The following is a 19,102-nucleotide window of genomic DNA, read 5'->3' on the forward strand; positions in this document are numbered from 1 at the left end:
ACCAAGTATTGTGCGAAGTTCTTGAAGGAATATTTGAATCCCTTCCATGGCTCACAGATCCCCTGCAGTTTCACACAAAGATTCAAAGACTATCCTTTCTGGAGTCTGGAGAAAGTGCTTTCCAAACCCAGATAAATCCTTCGCTGTCTTCTCTGCCTCCCTGCCAGGACCGCGGACTGAGCTAGCTCTGAAACAGACCATTTTATTTTTGTTCTTTCCTGAAATGCGCCTGCAGCCCTCTTGCCTCTCCTTCAAATTCTCCAGGCGGATGCTAGTAGATTTCGCAGCCCATGTCTCCGAATTCTGCTCTAATCTACTTGCTTTAAAAGATATTCAAATCAACGGGGTTCATTCAGTTCGCCTCAGTTGCAGTGTCGTGGGGTATGTGTGTGGGAAACTGGAGAGAATTGTAGTAAGTGAGAATTTATAACGGGGGAATTCTTTTGGTGACCTCTTCCCAATTTTCATCCTCAAAGATCGCTCGCCCGCGCGCACACACATACACACATTTTAAAATGTTAACTCAGTGTTAAGAGCTTTTTTTCGCTGGAGTTGAGAGTGGGTCAGAGGGAAAGGAAGTGAGGAATGATGCAATGGGATGAGCATTGCTGAATCTAAAAATCATAAGACTTGTGTTCAAGAATCTCGTTTATGTTACGTATTGCCTGTGTGACCATGGACAAGGTATTCTCCATGTTATTTATTAACTTCCCAATTTATTTGAGCTTTTAAAGGTTCCCTTTCTGCAAAATGAGCTGATTGGACTCGAAGGCCTATATCCCCTTAAAATATTGTGATGTTATGAAAGGAGAGCACTAGCCAGGACTGACTGCGTGGACTTGACCAACTGAGAAAGCACGGAACCCAAACGTCCTAGTTTGAGGGCCACCTCTTGGCCTCAGTCACTTCGTGGCTCCCTTCCTCTACACACACCCAGAGTACAAGGCACTTTCTGAAACAGCACCAGACAGACAGAATGCGAGGCGCCCTCACTGCGGGGGCCCCAAGCAGGCAGGCAGGCATTCTTCACTACTTCTGTTAGCTGAATGAAGTAAAGGCCAAACAAAGAACGGCAGAGATTGGGAGCAATTATCCAGATATTTCAGGAAAAGGAAGATTTGAAAGAGTGGTGAGAGCGTCTGGTTACTTTGTCCTGACAATGACCAGGAGGTTTCGGGTCAGGTATGGACTTCGCGTCTTGTGTGCAGCTTGAGGACCGGAAAGCGCAGAGGCTGGAGCAACAAGTGTTAATTTCGTTATTTAGAATGCAATACACTACAGCAGACATTTAAGCGCCTGCTGTGTGCAGAGACGGGTAGCGAGTGCCAGATGATCCGAGAAATGGATGAAGTTTAGATGACTGGATGTCCCTGCCCTCAAGGATCTTACCATCTACCACGGATGGCTCTAAAGCACAATGATACACGCCGAGGGTCTCAAAGGGGAAACTGAATGTCTAGGGAAGTAGGGGGGGAGGGGCGAAGGTCGTTAATGATTTGGGGAATGGGTAGGAAGGACTCAAGAAACCTTCCTAGATGAGGATGGCATTTAATTGAAGTTTTAGAGGACGAGTTCAGGAATCTAACAAGCAAAAAGAAGGAGGAACCTCTCAGGCCAACACCAATCTGGATATTTCCGGTAAAAAAAAAATCATTTGTGTCCCTGGAGGGTTTTCAATCAGCCTGACCCGTTCCTTCTCTCGTCATTTCAACAAAGCTTAACAATGAAGCATCTACTGCAAGTAAATGCCGGGGGTACAAAGCTGTGCTAGAAAGTTGGCTGAGACTGCAAAGACACAATCCTCGCTCTCGAGTTTTTGCTAGGTCTCAAAGGAGATGTACACACTCAAATCACGACGACCCAAGGCAGTATGTGCTAGGAGCAAAAAGGGGGTACAAAATGAGCTAAGATTTTTGGACTGTGTAAGTCACGTGAGGGGATCAAGGCGGCCAGACAGACAAGCTAGACACTGGTCAATATCTGCAGTCCAGAGGTAATTGATTTTAACACTAGCTTTTTTTCACCTGTACTGTGTTTTAAGGCTTAGAAACTGTTTCTCTACATCCCTGTGGAGTCGGGTTGGAGATAGGGGGTGGAAATACATTAAGTACAGAATACTATAGCCATCCGCAAGAGATCTAGGTTCCCCAGGTGGATTTGTCACCAATTGGCTTCTTTAACTTGAGCAAGTCACTCCCTTTTCGTTTTCTTCAACTGCAAAGTGGAGAAACTAATCCCTTGCCCTGCCTGTCGGCCAACCAATCAACCCATCTACCTACCTGCCTGCCTACCCCCTTCGTAGAGCTGTTGCTTGGATCTAATGGGTTAACAGAGATCGGAGACGGTCCTTTAAGCTCCGCACTGATGGATAGGTCTGTAACGTGTCCTAGCCTCTCCCTAGGTAAATTATAATGCAGGAGTAGATTTTTCTTGACTCAACTTCCCTCCACATTGTCTCCTCCCTTCCTTCTGGAGAGCAACCCTTTCTTCTTGCCGGTCAGCTTGACCCTCATCACCCCAACACCTATTCTCTAGGTTGGTGCATCGAAAGAGCAGTTAAATATAGAATTAGAATACCTGGGTACGAATCTCCATCCTGTTACTTCTTAGTCCCCTTCCGCAAATCGCCGAACCTATTTAAGGCTCGGATTGGTCATCTGCAAAATTAAGAGATTAGATGATATTCGCAGATCCTAGGAACCTAGAAAGGGTGGAAAATATTGCCTTTGTGCTAGCATCTAGCAGTTCATTTCTTCAGAAGAAGGCGCGCAGGTAGCCTAAATGGGGCAGACTTAACTAGGGCACGTCTTAGAGGAGTTTTAGACAGCCAGCCAGGTGGGACTAACTACAGTTCATGTCACTTTCATTTGCATTTTTGTTTTGTTTCTTCAGAATCATAGTCTTTCCTTCCTCTGCCTCAAAATCTCAATTAAGCTGTTTCTCAAATAAATTCCATTACGATGTCAGAACTCTCTTGGAAGAAGGATAGGGCAGAGCAGGGGTATCTGGCCCTAGGTAGTGGTCGGGGAGACAGGTTGTCTATTTTCCATTACAACACACATCCATTATCTCCTTGAATCTTTACAACAGCTTTATGAGATCTAAGCTGGGAACATTTATCTCCCCCCCCCCAAAAAAAATTTTTTTTTTGACCGAGTAGGAAGTTAGGATTCCAAGAGGGGAATGAATTGTCCAGGGTCATTAATGGCCGCTCTAGGATGAAAAATAACTGTTCCTCTGACTCCCAGTCCAGAGTTCTTTCATTTTCGAAAATTTATTGTGGTATGGGGGGAGAGGGGAGAGACAAGAGCTCTGTTGCACAGTCTCTGGAATAATATGAATTATTCTTTGCCATCATTTCTATCCTCAGAGGAGTTTGTTCTTTCAATGGAAGAGTAGACCATAGTAAGGAAACATAATGGACTCAAATAGGATGGAGCCTGCAGTAAAATATAATCACCTATAATATGTCGTCCTTGAAGACTAATTCTATTTTTGCCCCTGTTCCTCGAGGCTACATACGTGGGAAACATTTGAGAGCTTGGTGAAGTTGGAAAGAATACTTGACTTGGGAATAGAGGACCCAGGATCCAGTGTTATATCTGTTACTAGCTGGATGGTACTAGCTGAATAGCAACTTGGGCAAGTCACTAGGCTTGTCTGGGCCTCAGTTTCCTCCTCTGTAAAATAAAGGAAGGGAATTGATCTAGATGATCTCCAAGGTCCTTTTTTCTAGCTTTAAATCCCATGATAATTGTCCTTTGATTTCCCCCATCCACACTCCCTCTTGCCTCCTTTTCCAAGAACGCATTTACACTGTTTCATAAGTTAATATTTATTTATCATCTACTGTGTGCAAGTTTCCTACGCTAGGCATAGAGCGGGAAGGTAAGACAACATACATAATTAAGGAGGATAAATGACTTTTTCAAAGTCACACAAGTAGTAAGTAAGTAGTGGCAAAATCAGAACTCATGTCTCAATTTGTTTCTATGTGTCCTGTCTTTTTCATTGGTGAGAACCCCTGATTATTGTTATCTTCCAGGTCCCAGCAAGGTAAGAAGTGAGGATAAGCAGACAAGAATTTCCTGGTTATGGGCAGGGAGAGAGGAAGTAGGAAGCGTTGGAGTGGGAATCAGTTCTAGATTCTAGTCCTGGCTGGGTCATTAAGCTACCTTTGGAGACCTTGCAAAGTCATTCACTCTTCCTGTCCCTCAATTTCTTCACTTGCAAAATGGGAGAGTTGGAGTAAGTCATGTGTCTCTAAGGTTCCTTCTAATTGGAAATGCTATGATTCTATAGCCTCCATATTCAGCCTTCTACCTCTCCCACCTGGTCTGTTTGATAAAGATTATGTTTCTAAACGGGGAATGTGCTGAGATCTCAATGTATCAAATTCAATTCAATTCAATGAAGATTTCTTAAATGCCTACCATGAGCAAGGGACTTGCTGAGGATACAAATCTAACCTGATACTGAGATTGTCTTCCAGATGCTTACAATCTAGCAGGAGAGAGGTGGTGGGGGACTATGAAGTGCAGAACATTGTGTGTATTGTTAGACATGGTTACTATGTTCACTGGTTTTTTGGAGGTTTTTTTGTTTCCTTTTCAGTTTTTGTTTCAGGAGATGGTTTATTGAAAAGGAAGGACATATTCAGAAATTAATTAACATAACAAAAGACAATTTTTTGTAGGAAAAGAGGAAAATAAAATTAAGTTCCAAAATTTGTTGAAATGAACTGCCAACTGGAAGAAATGGCAGAGACAAGAGAATGGAGGTGCTGAACTCAAGCTGCCCTTTCAGGTGCAGGGGACCGGAACCTAAAACTCTTCCCACTCATCCCCTATCCCCGAGTCTGGGGTACTACAGTGGGTCTGGGACATACTTAGAATCCCAGTGCCCCCCCCCCCAATTCAAGCCACTTGGGGCAGAGCAGGTCATAGATGAAGAAAAGTAGGGAGAAGGATTGGAGAGTGACTAGGGCTTGTCAGCAGACAAAAACTTTAGGGTGATTGTGTCGTCTTTGCTTAGAGAATTGAACTGTGCCTGAAAGAAGGGCCAGGCACTGGGAGTGTGATCAGAGGGAGAATTCCCAAAAATAAAAAGCTTTTCTGAATTCAAAATTGCCATAGGAATGGGATTTTCAGGTAGCCCCAAGAAGTTAACCCTTCTCCCCCTCCAGTAGAGAAGCATCCCAAACCTCAAAGCCCCTAGGGATCTGGTTTTCCATTTGCCCTGGTCTGGGCTCTGAGTTTTCTTTCTTGGAAAACTAGTTTCTATCCCTCTGGCTTAGTAGGTGTCCAGTTTCAGCCAGGTTTGCTGCTCTTAAAGGTACAGGGCCCTCGGCTGGGAACTAACTTAACCTCTTTTTTTTCCGTGCCACACCTCCATACAACTCAACACCTGAGGTTGACAGGACAGCCTTCTTATTTTCCTCCTGTTCCTTCAACCATTTTTCTCTCTGTCCTTTATCCCAGCCCTAGATGATGCTATTTCTTCCTATGCTTAAAGCCAGTCAGGGATGCTCTCATTCCTTTTACCAGTCCTCACGAGGTGGGCACTCCCCTTGCTCAGACTCTTTGAAGATATATGGGCATGAAAAGTGTTCTTGATCACAGTCCCAAATATGTAGGTACAGTAAGCAGATAGTCTCCTGTTTTGTTAGGGGATGAGCCACAAGGTATCTAGAATTCTCTGTTTCCACAGAGGGTCAAAGCACCGTACAGTGCTTAGAGATCACTTTAATTTGACTTTCCCAAGCAGAGAGCTAATGGTGAACTTAAATCAAACCCAGGTCTTCCGATTCTCAGACAGAAACAGTCTCCACCACCCCGTGCCCCTAAAGCAATGGTTAGGAGAAATGTGGCTTCTGAAAGGTGCCGTATTTAAGTAGCACAGGGCTTTACTTTTATTCCTGGGCTCAACAGCCAATGGCAGCCGGACCATTAGTTGCAGACACAATCTGATCCTCAATAAAGGCAAAATCTTGTGGAAGCTTCACTGGGCAGCCCCTTGTTCTTGAAACATAGAATCTAAGAGGTGGGGGGAAGAGACCTCCAAGATCATTTAATTCAAGCCCTCAACCCATGTAGAAATATTCTCCATGCATCCCCTAGAAGTGATCACTCAACCTCCATTTTAACAATATGGAACACAAGTAATGTTACAAAGACCATATATTTATATGCATATGTACATAGGTATATATAAATATACTTACAGACACACCCATAATTTTAAAAAACCAACAAACTTTAACCATGTGATTTCAAGAAAATGCAGCTAATACCAGTCCAGTAGCAGTTACTGAGACAACGGATGAATGTCTCTGATACAGGTATCCATTATTATGTGAATGCTACACAAGTGAGTCTGTTCACTGTAGAATACTTGGATTGTGCACTTATTTTTATGTGTTTAAAAGCAATTATGATTGTGAGCACATTTGTTTACTTGTGTTTACGGTGCTCAAATTCTGTCTCTTAGGAAGCAAGGGAAAACCCTGATTTTTGAACTTCTACGGTCTTACTGACGCAATCAGATGTATTTCTGGGAATTTCTAGAAGACATTAAGGCCTCCACTTATATCTGTCCATCACCCCCAAACTCTCTTAGGTCAGTGATTTGGTCGCCTGAGGGTTCATGCTCAGGGCTTTGGGCCTGAGGGGAAAGGGGAGAAGGCCACTGAGAAGGAGCCACTTTGAAAGTCTGACTCGGGGAGGGGGAGCTGTGTGCTGGAGCCTGCCCGCACCCCTAATTTTTACTCTTTCCCCTGGCCTCAAAGTTGTCCCACCAGAAAGCCAGGAGAACAACGAATTCTGGGAGGGACAAGAGGCGCAGACTTCTCTGGGACCCAGGCTGAAGACTCAAGGCACAGCGCGTGTATTCCCTGGCAGGTGCTCTGGGTGCTTATGCTTGCGTGTGTAGAAGGGGGTGTGTATTCGAAACACGTGAGCCGAGCTGGCTGGGCGCTGATTTCCGTTCCTAACTCGCGGCTGCAAGCGACCTCCCTCCGGCCCGGGATCTGTTTACCAACAATCTCATTAAGCACGGTTCGCCGCTGCACAGCTCCACATTCCGACGAGCTGAACCTGCTGCCCTGCCTCCCAAGCCTGCAGCCGCCTGGCCGGCCCCACTCCGTCCAGCTGGGGCAGGGTAGGCCCGGGCCGGGACCTGGGCCTGGAGGCAGAGTGGCAAATGGGGTGAGGGGATGAGAGTGCGGGGGCGGGAATGTTTGCTGGTTTCGGAACATTTTGTTTTTTGCTGGGGGACGAGAAGGGCTCCGAGCCCTGCATCCCTTGTGCCCAGGAGAAACAATAACCAGGCCGGGTCCAGGAGCAAAGTGCCAGTGTGGGCCAGCTGCGCAAACCCCTGCACCTGCCTAACTGGCTCCCTACCCCTGGACCTTTCTCTCAACTGCCTCTGCCCAACTGCGATTCAGAGCCGATTAACACAGTCCCTTCCTCACTCGGCTACTCGGGTTACAAACTACCTTCCCCGGGTGAGGAGCCTTTGCCTTCCCGGAGTCCTGGGTTCCCCCATGTCCCAGGGGAATTTAGTGTTCATACCGCATCTCCCTCTCCATTGATACCCTGGATCCGGTACACAGACCCCACCTTACAACTTTCCCGAGGTGAATTACTCCGAAGAGTTGCTGGGGGGGCGTGGTCGGGAGGGGGCTCAGTGACGTCTCTGAGCATTTTAGCCAATCCAGGACGCAGGGTGGGTGCCCCCCCCCGGGCCCCGAGAATCTTGTCCTGTGGAGAAGTAGAGGGAAAGGGAGGGGGCTTGACGAACTGGGGTGGGGGGAGGGAGAAACTGGGGGGTGGGGGCCTCGGCTCCTCTCCCACCCCCTCCCCCCGGCTCGCGCTCTCTGCGGGAGGTGGCGTGGGGAGAGACTTTCCCCGAGATTTTAAGTTCGGGGGTGGGGGGGAGGCTCATCGGAACCCGGTGTACTGGGCTTGGGGAAGGGAGAGTGGCAGGAGGCACGGGTAGACGGAGGTGGAGGGAGGTGTTGGCCAGGCCATGGGTCCAGGTGCCAGGAACCTTTAGGCCCAGGGCCACTGTAACCATGACCGCTTTGCCCACCACCCTCCTGGGACCCGATGCCTCCAAAGCCTCCTTCCAGGACTTCCCTCCTGCCCCTCCGCCCCCACACTCCCTTTCCCCGTACCCCCGCGGTCTGCAGCCCTCGCCTCCTGAGCCCCCCGAGGGGCCCTACTCGGGAGCTCCGCAGTCGTACGGCTGCGCGGTAGGTTACCCTTATGTCAGCCCCGCAGCCCCCAGCGGCCCCCACCTGCCTTACCAGCAGCCCGGGACCGCCTCGCTGCATCTGCGTGGCCCTGCAGTGAGTCTGCAGGCTGTGGCAGGTAAGGCGGAAGCGCCGGGGGAGTGGGTTATGCGACAACAGTTTCCCCGTTTCTGGCGAATCCCGGGTACCAGCTTTTCACCCATTACCTCGTCCTCCAACGGTTGGGCGCAGATAGCGGGATTGAAATCTTACTTGTATTCGAGTCAATCTAGGGGTTGGGGAGAGGGAGAGAAGGAGGGAGGAAGAAAGGATTGGGGCGGAAGTAGGGTGAGGAGTTGGCGGGTTGATCCCCTTCTCCTTTCAAGTTCGACCCGGCTTTCGGCCCGTTCCCTCCCCGCTCGTCCCCCCCCACCCCCAAATTCACACAACAGGGCATGTATGTGTTCCTACGTGTAAAGAGAAAATTGAAACAATCCAGATGTATACTTGGGGGAAAGTGGGGAGCGGGGATGCTTGTATTACCATCATCCAGAACTCCCCAAGCTCCCCAAGAAAAGAATCGCCCTCTCCTTCCAACACCGGGAGCAACTGTCTTTCCAAGCGGTTCTTATACTAATCCCGTATTAAGAGAAATCACACCCTGGCCAGCGGGCTGATTATTTATGGGGTGGAGAGGGGGATCATTTGGGACATTCTTTACCCACCCCCACCATCCACCAAGTTCCATCGAGTTTAACCAAAAAAAGACAAGAGAATCCATTTTCCTATGAGGAAAGTTAAGTGGGAGAGACTTCGACACAGCTGAGGCTTTGACGATTAAAGAACCAGAAGGTCTGCGAATAGAGATCTTTTTTCCTCCCCCCTCCAACTTATTTCCATATCTCTGACCCTTTGGGCCCTGGCCCATGTCTGTATACCTGTCTTTTAAGGTCTTTGGGTGAGAGTTATGTCTTTCCCAAAACAACGGGCAAAAAAACTCATGCTGGATTTTCTTGGCTCTCTCCCGACTTTGTAGAGCCCAGCAGCAGCCGCGCTGGTCTGTGAATCAATCAATCCCTTGTTGGGGAAAGGGGTACAGAGTACACTGGACAAACACCACAAATAAAACATTGGAGGCTCGGATGAATTGGAGGGGCCATCATCCTTAGTAAAGATTTGGGGGGGGGACTCTCAGAGCAAGTAAGTATAGGCCATCTCACTTCAACGCTCACACGACCTTATATAATTGCATGCACAGAGAAGTATTGTCCCAACTCCCTCGAAGTTACACAGACTTGTATAATCTATACACAGTTCATACTATTTGCTCACCATCTCACATATACCCTGTGCCCTGTAAATGCACCTGGTTGCACAGTTAATACCCCACATCACCTTCACAGGAGTTAGCCTAATTGTACCTAATTGCTCCCACAATTATACTCTCACAATGTTACACACACCCTCAGTAATCTCCTCCATTCAGTCTATCCTAGACTCACTATCTCCCAGCTTTCTATACTGTGACACTCTCCTTCAGTGACATACCAAGTCACCATCCTTCACACAGTCACAGCAGGATTTCCCTGTCCAGTCTTTCCTCATAGGGCTCAATAAAAATACTTAAGAGCAGTAAAATGTCAGTGATGGGAGCCCCCTTCCCTCATCATCTGGTCCAACCCCCTCACAGTAGATTGAGGAGGAAACACACCCATAAGCAAGCAACTTTTTAAAGATCACAATATAAAGTTAGTGGCAGGATCCACGCCTTTTGATTTTCTATTCAAGTCAGTGTTTCCCCTGGATGTGGGGCATTCTCTCCTGTCTCCAAGAGGCTCTGGTCTCCACCCTGGGTGTTATGTCACCCATTCTTTCAGTCTCCAGTTTTTGAGAATTCTTTCTCCCTGGCCCAGTGGTTCGTACACAACAGTTACCATCTTCCCTGAAAAGATCTGGCTACCATCTCCCCTATCCTAGAGTTAGGGTGATGTTTGAAGGAAAGGAAGGCAGGAATCTCAATTCCTCCGGAATCATGATACCTTTTCTCCATCATCTCTACTGTTTGGAGCAAAGGTATGTTATGGTTTTGTGGTGGTTGTTTTTATTTTTTCCCCCTCCTTGGAAAAAGAAAACTGGTGTGGGTTTGTGCCTCTGTAGACTTGTTCTGTTGATGTTTTCTACTAGCTTTATGATCCCTGGTCTCTGGGAAAGGACAGAATGAAAATCAGAAAAGATGTTGGATTTTTCTTGCTCTCTTTTCTCTCCCGGGTCCAACGAAGAAACATTTCTGACTAAGGCTCTTATCCTTTCCTCACTCCCTCCCTTGCCTCCTTCTCACTAGCCTCCTGTCTTCACTTCTCCGGGAACCCAGACCCCCTGCTCTGGAAACTGGGTGTTTGGTATTCCCTTTCCTTGGGGTAGGTGCTATCTGTAGCACCCCCTTTCCGAGGTCTGCCTCTTCAACAGTGGTTTTGTGGCCTCTTCGCCTTGGAAAGGCAGTAGTCGGGACTATGAGAAGGGGTTTGCCTTTTGCTATTTGGAGCTGTAGCGACAAGATGTAATTCAAGGAGAGTCGTCTAGGGTCTTTAGGGCGGCTTTTTAGGAGGTAGCTCCTCCAACAAAGGGAAGCCGACCTTTAAAATGAAGCTCAGTGATTGTTTGCAGTCACTGGGGCTGAACTAACTTGTCATTTTCAGGGTTTGCCTCTGGGACCAGAGAATCATTGGGAGCCTGGTATAGACAGTGAGAAGTGAGAGAGGAAAGGACAGAGTAGGAGCTAATATTGGCTGCATATTCTTGGGATCATGGGCTCTGAGGAAAATGCTTAGACCAGCTCTGTCTCTCTCTCTGTCTTTCTGTCTCTGTCTCTTTAACTCTTTACCCCCTGTGCTCCCATTATACTCAGAGAAATCATAACTGCACAGGTGGTTCAGATTGGATTGTTGCTCTACTGTTTGCCCTGGACCATGTAGACATTATGGAATATAGGAAGCTGTGTTGGGAGAGGAAAGGAAAATAAAATAATTTTTTTCTGGAAATTTGGGGTGAAAGCTTTTCTGAGCAGTAAAGAGGAGCTACTAAGAGAATGAAGCACCCTCTGCTGTGGTTGGTAATGTTTGGGTGGAGGGCAGGCAGCCTAGTCAGGAAATCAGTCTCTCAGGGTTGGGGAGAGGAGCAGATGTAAACCAGGATGGCAATGTTTCACTGGACTCATTCAGAGACCACACAGTGAAATATACACAGATACACAGTTATCCTCCTGACACACGTAGAAAAACACCAGGTCAGATACTGAGACACCCAAACAGATGTTGCCACACAAAGACGCACAAATAGACAAGTGCTGCACACACAGACTCCTTGATAAATGCAGATAACACATATTCAAAGAAGAAACCCATACAAATGAGAACACACAAAGGGCAGAATAACAAGAGCAGACATAATATAATTTACATGGTACTTTAAGGTTTACAAAGAGCTTTGGGGTTTGGGTGTTTAGGGAGGGGACCTTCCAGGCCCTTAATAATGGGTAATGGAGAAATGGAATGGAAGAGGGGAAGAGAAGTCTCTTGAAAACACGGGGGTTGTTTTGTTTTGCTCACTTCCCAAGATAAACTGGCCACAGTGACCCTGTGGACTGAGGAGCTGCCTCACCCAGGGCTAGACCAAGGAAGGGGGCCCAAATGGGTTGGGTTTTGTTGTTCCTATGGCGTAGTTATGGGTGAGTTGGGGCTCCCAGCCCCTGCTCTGCACAGTGCAAAACAAAAGTACCCCAGAGCCACCCACCATGGACCTGTCCCACAAATGGTCAGCAGCTTACCTAGCACTAGCAATGGATTAAGGAAGATCTTGGTGATGCACCCTTAAGAGACTGGTTTCCTTCCAATAGTAAAAACACTAAATAAACCTGGTGGCCAAAGTCGTAAGAAGCTGGCTCATCTGTAGAAGGTATAAAACTCCAACCTGCAATCCAGCTCTCCCCAAATCAAACCCATCTCTGGTACACTGTCTCATTTTTTTTTTTTTTTTGGAAGTGGTTTTTTTCGGGGGTGGGGTGGGGGAGCTGGGGATAGGAATGACAGCTTGGATTGCGAGAAAGTTAATCTTTCAGAGTGTGAACCCAGGCAGGCAAGCTTTGCAAGATGGGAGAAGTCCTGGGTCAAATCCCTTCCTTCCCACTGAGCCTCAGTTTCTTTTTCAGTAAAATGAGAGGTATTAGACTCTAAAGTCTCTTCTAGTTCTGATAAAATGTGGTTCTTGTGGAATCTCTCAAGCCCACTCCCCCCTTTCAGTTCTGACAAACTGTGGTTCTGTGGAATCTATTCCCCCCACCCTTTTCTGTCTCTGGAATTTGAGGCCCATAGAGGAAAGGATGGGGCTGGGATGAAGGCCGGGGCAGTCTTTCCCAGAGACTCAATCCCAGGAGAGCCTCTGCTGCTGGAGTGAGGAAAATAAATACCTAATCTGCTCTGGTGAATGGTGAAATTACAGAGGCCCCAGGCTAGATAGAAGCAGTCTTGCTATAGGTTAGGACTTGTGACTTCTTTCACACCTCTTCACATGCCTTCTCATTTTCAAGAGTTTGGGGTAGGGATTGCATTAGGGATTGGTTTTTCTGGTAGCTCCAGATAAACCCACTTCTATGAAATTGAGGGGATTGATTGGAATTAGGGGACAGCAGGGGAGGAACAAAGACTGGGAGAAGAATAGGTACTTTAAGGACATAGGGGGAGAACCCTGGGAGTCCTAATGTCTGCCTTCAGCTATTCTGAGAACTTCCTGCCAAGAGACACGTTTAGGCCCCAAAGAGTGAGGCATCTGCATGACTGGTACTGGGAAACCAATATTCCCTTTCTTACTGCTCTCCCATCATCAGAACTGGAGAAGCCACTTGGGTTACCCTAGCCAGAGGGACTCCAGCTGAATGGCAGGATCAAGAAGCTCCGAAAGCTCAGAACCATTTATTCCAGCCTCCAGCTTCAACATCTGAACCAGCGTTTCCAGCACACACAGTACCTGGCCCTTCCAGAGAGGGCTCAGCTAGCTGCCCAGCTAGGCCTAACTCAGACTCAGGTGGGGGCCAGATGCCCTGGGGGTGGGGAGTGGGGAGGAAGGGGCCCCACCTAGACCACCCTGCCTTTCCTCTGTTCTCCATGCAGCCCCAGAGGAAGTAATTGGATTTGAAGAGGGAGTGGAATGAGGAGGCAAAGGGCATTAAGCAAAGTTTATCTTTAGCCTGCTTCCCCCTCCCCCTTCAGCACCCTGAATGTGGCCCAGCCTTCTCCTCCATCTCTGTACTCCTTCCCGTTTCAGGGCACTTCTCCCCACTAGCCTTGGCACTGACTCAAAGATCTGATAAACTCATTCACACAGAGTTATAAATGACAAGACTTAATGAGTGATGAAACCCTGGTTATTTGCATTTTAAGTAGCCAGACAAAACCTGAACCACGGACTCCTGATGGCAGAATTTGGAGCTTCCTTGGGAAGCCGAAGGGGAGAGATCTTTCTGGAGTCCCTGAAATCAAACTACTGGAGCAGCTGACCACTGGTTAGGCCACCCCTAGTCCCCCTCCCCCCCACCAAACATCCCTGACCAAAACAAAGCAAAACAAAACAAAACAAACAACAAAAAAGAGAAACACAGTTAAAGAGAGACTGCTAGTCAAATAATCAACATTTATTGAGTATAGATTCTGTGCTGGTATTGGGAAGATGCAACTGTAATGTGATCATTCTGCTCTCAGAGAGCTTGTTTATAGTCTAGCAGGAAAGATAAGACACACACCTGTAAGAACAGAGCTTCACCTTACCAGGTAGTATGTGATAAATTCCAAAAGATGACTACATACAATAAATACCATAGGGCCTCAGGAGAAGGGTAGATCCTTTTAGGTTCAGGACAGTGGCCATGGGATGGTATTGAAGAGTGGCTACACAGACAAGAAAGGAAGGCATTTCTGGATAGGGGAAAAGCATACAGAAAGATTGCTGTATGCATAAGATAGGTCCATGGGACAGTTAGGAGAACTCCTTCCACCAACCCCATCTCCACTGATTAAAACCCTTCCCTTCTTTCTGGGGTCATTTTAGGTACCATGTCTTCTATGAAGCCTTCCTGATCCACTCTCTTCCCCCAAGCTGGAAATAATCTCTCCCTCGACTAATTTTGCCTAGTTTTTTTCTTTGGACCTGTTTGTCACACCATTGAACATTTTTATTATGTTAATTTCCATAAGTATCCTAGATCTCAAACTTTTGGAGGGTAGGGACTTTGTCTAATTTTCTTTTCCCCAGCCCATAACACTGTGTTTTCCACTTTAGGTGAAGGAACTTAGAGTCCTTCAGTGTTGAAACTCCTTCTGCTAAGGTGCATCACAAAGCTGTCTAAAATATATCGTTTTAGAGTTAGCTGAAGCTCTGAAAGGTTAAGTAACTTGCTCCATGGTTATACAGTTAATAAGGTCACAGTGTGGATTTGAACCCAGCTTTCTCCTACTCCAAGTCTAGAATTCTATTCATTATACCAGGCTGCTTTTCATATATTGGCATAGTAGTCAATTAATGTTTGTTGGTTGAGTTGAATTGAATTGAATTGAATGGATTTAGCCTGGCATGGGAAGGGTTCCAATCCCACTCCACCCACTCTGAACAAAGTCCAATCTTTGGGGACATAGGAAGGACTTAGGAGATCCCTCCTTCTTGACTCATTTCTTCTCCTTTTACCCAATAGGTGAAGATCTGGTTTCAGAACAAACGTTCAAAATATAAGAAGATCATGAAGCAGGGGTCCAGCAGTCAAGAAGGGGAGCTTCTGGGGGCCCTCCCAGCTCTGTCCCCACCCCTCCCCTCACTGTGGGATATACCCAGACCCAGGACATTACCTACTGGGGGCTATGTCAGCAACTTTGGGACCTGGTACCAGCAGCAGCATCCCCAAGATGCCCTGGCAGCACCCCAGATGATGTGAGTCTGAGAAGGGGTGGGCACTTCATGCCTCCCATGTGGCTCTGGACCTAGCTCACCCCGTTCTTCTCCTGGTCCTTGGAGGAAAATAGCTCCAGATAGGTTTTAGGGGAGAAAAAGAGCTGGAGGAGAGAGGGAGATTTGGAGTGAAAATGGACACATTTTGACTCACCCTCACCACACAACTGCCCCCCTCCCCAAACAGACCTGAAGCTGAACACTGTCCCCCCTTCCCTCTGCAGTTGGGGTGGGTCAGTTCCTTCCAAATGGACAAACAAATGCCTAGGAGAGAAGCCAGCATGGTGGCTTATGATGTGGTGGGTGGGGGGAGGGAGGAAATCCTCGGGAATGTCATTGGGGCAGAGCTGGGCTCCCTTCTCCAGGCTCCTCCTTGCCTCCCCCAGCCTAATCATATGACCAAAGGCCAGTCACCTGTCTGGCCCATTTTCCCTTTGGAAGGACTTCTGCAACCCCAAACATGTGGGAGTAAAGCCAGGCAGACATACTCAGTAAATACCCTCCAACCCCTTTGCCATTTGTGTTTGCCCTGCCTTTGGCAGTGAGATGGGGGAGAGGGAAGTACCTAAGGCTCTTGATCCTAAAAATGACAAGAAACACATTGTTAGCCTCCATGCTCTGAAGACTTCACGGGAATGGGAAGCAGGTTCTTGGGGCAGGGGGAGGAATTCAGGGTCAGATTATCTTGATCATTATGCCAGGTCTGCACAGCCCCCAAGAAACACAGTTAAAGAGTTTAAACTGTGTAGGCCTAACAACTCGATAATTGATTCACTGCCTCCATAAACCCCCCTCCCTCCCAGGTATGTGTCTACACATTTCAAGTGCAGAATGGGACTAATTATCCAGATAATTTAACAAGTATTTATTAAGCACTTACCCTCCTACCCATCCCCTTAAAAATAAAACTGTTCACAACATGATAAGTCCACGTCATTAGGGCCAAATCAGGATAAAGCTATGGGTTGGGGTGGGGGAGGGGAAGGAGTGAGGAGGCTGGGGGAAGGGGAAGAAGAGGGGTAGGTTACCTGGATAATTGCCTCTGGGTGTAGATTATGCAGATCATTACAGCCAGGTTCTGTTTGGCCTGTGGGGACACTGCCCTTGGGTTTAAGGAATAGTTCTTTTCTTTATAAAGGGCATCTGCTGTACTGAAGGGAATTTGGATCCCCAGGGCCTCGATGGGGTCCTTCTGGCCTAAACTCCCTTTTTGGCCAGCCACTCCCTGAGATCCCACGTCTTTACTCCTAGCAGCCTTAAATGATTAAAGTTTGCAATAAACCCTTCTTGCTCTGGTCCTGAGTTTTTCCAGTTTCTCAGCGGTTGTGGGCGTTGCCTTTCTCTGGTTCTCTCTGGATTGTCCCTAGATTTTCCAGGCAAAAGAGTTGATAAATCTTTTCACCTCGACTTGACTTATCCAGATCAATGGTGTCAAATTCAGATAGAAACTGGACCACTGATCTTTCCATAAGGATCCTTGCAGGCCATATATTGACTTAGTTTTTAAATGTAATATTATCCATGTTTCGTTGTATTTTTATTTATTTTGGTCAGTATTTTCCAATTAATGTTTTAATCTGATTTGAGCTGCGTCTGACACCTCTGTCCAAGATGACTTTGACAATGTTTTTGTTGTTGTCGTTCAGTCGTATTTGATTCTTAGTGACCCCGTTTGGGGTTTTCTTGGCAAAGATACTGGAGTGGTTTGCCATTTCCTTCTACAATTCATTTTACAGATGAGGAAACTGAGGCAAACGGGGTGAAGTGACTTGCCCAGGGTCACACAGCTAGTAAGTGTTTGAGGCTGGATTTGAACTCAAATTTTCTTTATTCCAGCCCCTCTACTCTAGCCACTGCATCATCTATCTGCCCATTTGACAAAGTAGATCACTGATACAACCCATTCAGACTCTGCAACTGTGTGACCTTAGGCTTCAGTTTTGTGGAATCACAGAACAGAAGAGTTAGAAGTGGCCTTGTAGGCCACTGTGACCTGCCTGCAAACAGTAAACCTCTATACAATGTACAATACTTCTTCTGCTGTAAAATGAGGGAGGAATGTATCTTTTATTTTTACATCTCCAATATTGACCACAGTATCCCTCTCTCACCCCTCACTCTCTCTAAGAGAAAACCATGTCTTAGAGAACTTCTAGATCATATGAGCAACAAAATGGAGGACTAGATATTTTCATTGATTTCCACGGCCACTCAAATCTCCAATTGTCTCTAAAACAAATTATGCAACAAAGATTAAAAAAAACCAACCTTCTGCTGTCTCCATGGTCTAGGACATCCAGAATAAAAAAGTTAACAACACCAACAACCCAAACCCATGACCTTGAGTTGACCTCAGCACCTTAGACTCCCCCACCTCCTTACCAAGCATGGAGGCTGCACCATCAGACCCAAGGACATAATGTTGTAACAACCCACTTTTTTTTCCCCTTTTTTTAAAAATAGTATTTTTTTTCCAATTGCATGTAAAGATAGCTTTCAACATCCATTTATTTTTTATTTTTAGGCAATCGGGGTTAAGTGACTTGCCCAGGGTCACACAGCTAGTAAGTGTCAAATGTTTGGTCTGAGGCCGGATTTGAACTCAGGTCTTCCTGACTTCAGGGCTGGTGTTCTATCCATTGCACCACCTAGCAACCACTATTTTTTATAAGATTCTGAGTTCCAAATTTTTCTCCATCCCTCCCCTCCTCCTTCCCTAAGACGGCAAGCAATCTGATATAGGTTATACATGTGCAACCATAACAACCCACTTCTACACACTGGTCCCTCCTCTCTCTTTCCTGTACCATAGAGGCCCCAGTTCTAGGCTGCAGAAATTTACCCTAGCTTCAACATGACAGTGAGGCAGCCATAGCCTTTCAGGAATAAAAGCCTACTGGAGGCAACAACCCTGTAGCACCAATACTGCAACATCTGAACTGCTGAGGCAAAGAACTAAGGAACAGAGAGAACAGGACAGGACATTATGACAAGACACTCCGTGTACATGGGGGGAGCGGGTGCAATACTCAACCAAGGATGAAAGAAGGAGCACAGCATCTAGCTGGGCTGGTACTGACCACTCCAAAGTCAGTTGGGATAGAGACCTAGGCTGGTGAACTGTGAACTGCCCTTCATGGGAGGAAACTGAGATGTTGTGAGATCCAACCTCCAAGAAAACCACAGAGGGGATGGAGTCAAAAAGTGGGGGATAGAATAAGGAGGGAGAGGGGCAGAGACTGAACTTAAAGATTTTAGGAAGAAGAAAATTCAAAGACCATGAACACAAACAGATAAATCAGCAGCAAAAACAGTAATGGCAGTAGGAAATATGGTCTCCAGATCTAGCAAATGAGTTCCGGCATCGATGAATAAATATTGCAAATCAAAGGAAAATGATCCAACACTTGATTAGACAGAAGATCCTGTGGAATTTGAGGAGAATATGGAACCTCAACATATTGTTCCTGAGTGGCTCAAAAGAGAAATGAGAATCATGAGAGCAGAATTTATGATCTGTACAGTGAAAATAATGGGCAGAATAGAAAAACTGGAATCTTTCATGGCAAGCCTCACCAAAGAAAGAAAAGAGAGAACAATAGATTGGGAATGCAAATACATAGAAGTGAAGGACAATCTAGAGGAAGAAAAGCAAATAAAATAACATTAAAAGAAAATATGCTCACTCATAATAGAGAATTTAAAAAGAAAAGAAAAAAGTAATATTTATAAATACCTGTCTAACCAGAAGAAGTGGTATGTCAACCACCATCTTTGTGACTTTTCAAACCTTGATGCCCCTTTAGGGTGAAGTGTGGTTGATAATAGTTTGCATTTCTTTTGAGAAATATATATTCATCTCCTTTGACCACTTATCTACTG

General features: G+C 46.5%; 1 protein-coding gene across 1 annotated transcript; it reads left to right on the forward strand.

The window, feature by feature from the left end:
* Positions 1-7,900: 7,900 nt before the first annotated feature.
* DLX4 (distal-less homeobox 4) lies at positions 7,901-16,177 on the forward strand. The gene is made up of 3 exons (XM_027873188.1): positions 7,901-8,372; positions 13,113-13,309; positions 14,970-16,177. The coding sequence occupies exons 1-2, from the start codon at positions 8,075-8,077 to the stop codon at positions 13,139-13,141; spliced, it is 327 nt and encodes a 108-aa protein (XP_027728989.1). The 5' UTR covers positions 7,901-8,074; the 3' UTR covers positions 13,142-13,309; positions 14,970-16,177.
* The last annotated feature ends 2,925 nt before the right edge of the window (positions 16,178-19,102 follow it).

This window comes from Vombatus ursinus, unplaced genomic scaffold (assembly GCF_900497805.2).
Source record: "Vombatus ursinus unplaced genomic scaffold, bare-nosed wombat genome assembly UNPS02014801.1, whole genome shotgun sequence".
Lineage (NCBI taxonomy): Eukaryota > Metazoa > Chordata > Mammalia > Diprotodontia > Vombatidae > Vombatus > Vombatus ursinus.

Excerpts from the sequence above, each read along its gene's own strand:
- DLX4 (XM_027873188.1), top strand. The coding sequence starts at position 8,075 with ATGACCGCTTTGCCCACCACCCTCCTGGGACCCGATGCCTCCAAAGCC. Across the intron at positions 8,373-13,112 it reads GAGTCTGCAGGCTGTGGCAG|AACTGGAGAAGCCACTTGGG; the intron begins GTAAGGCGGAAG and ends TCCCATCATCAG.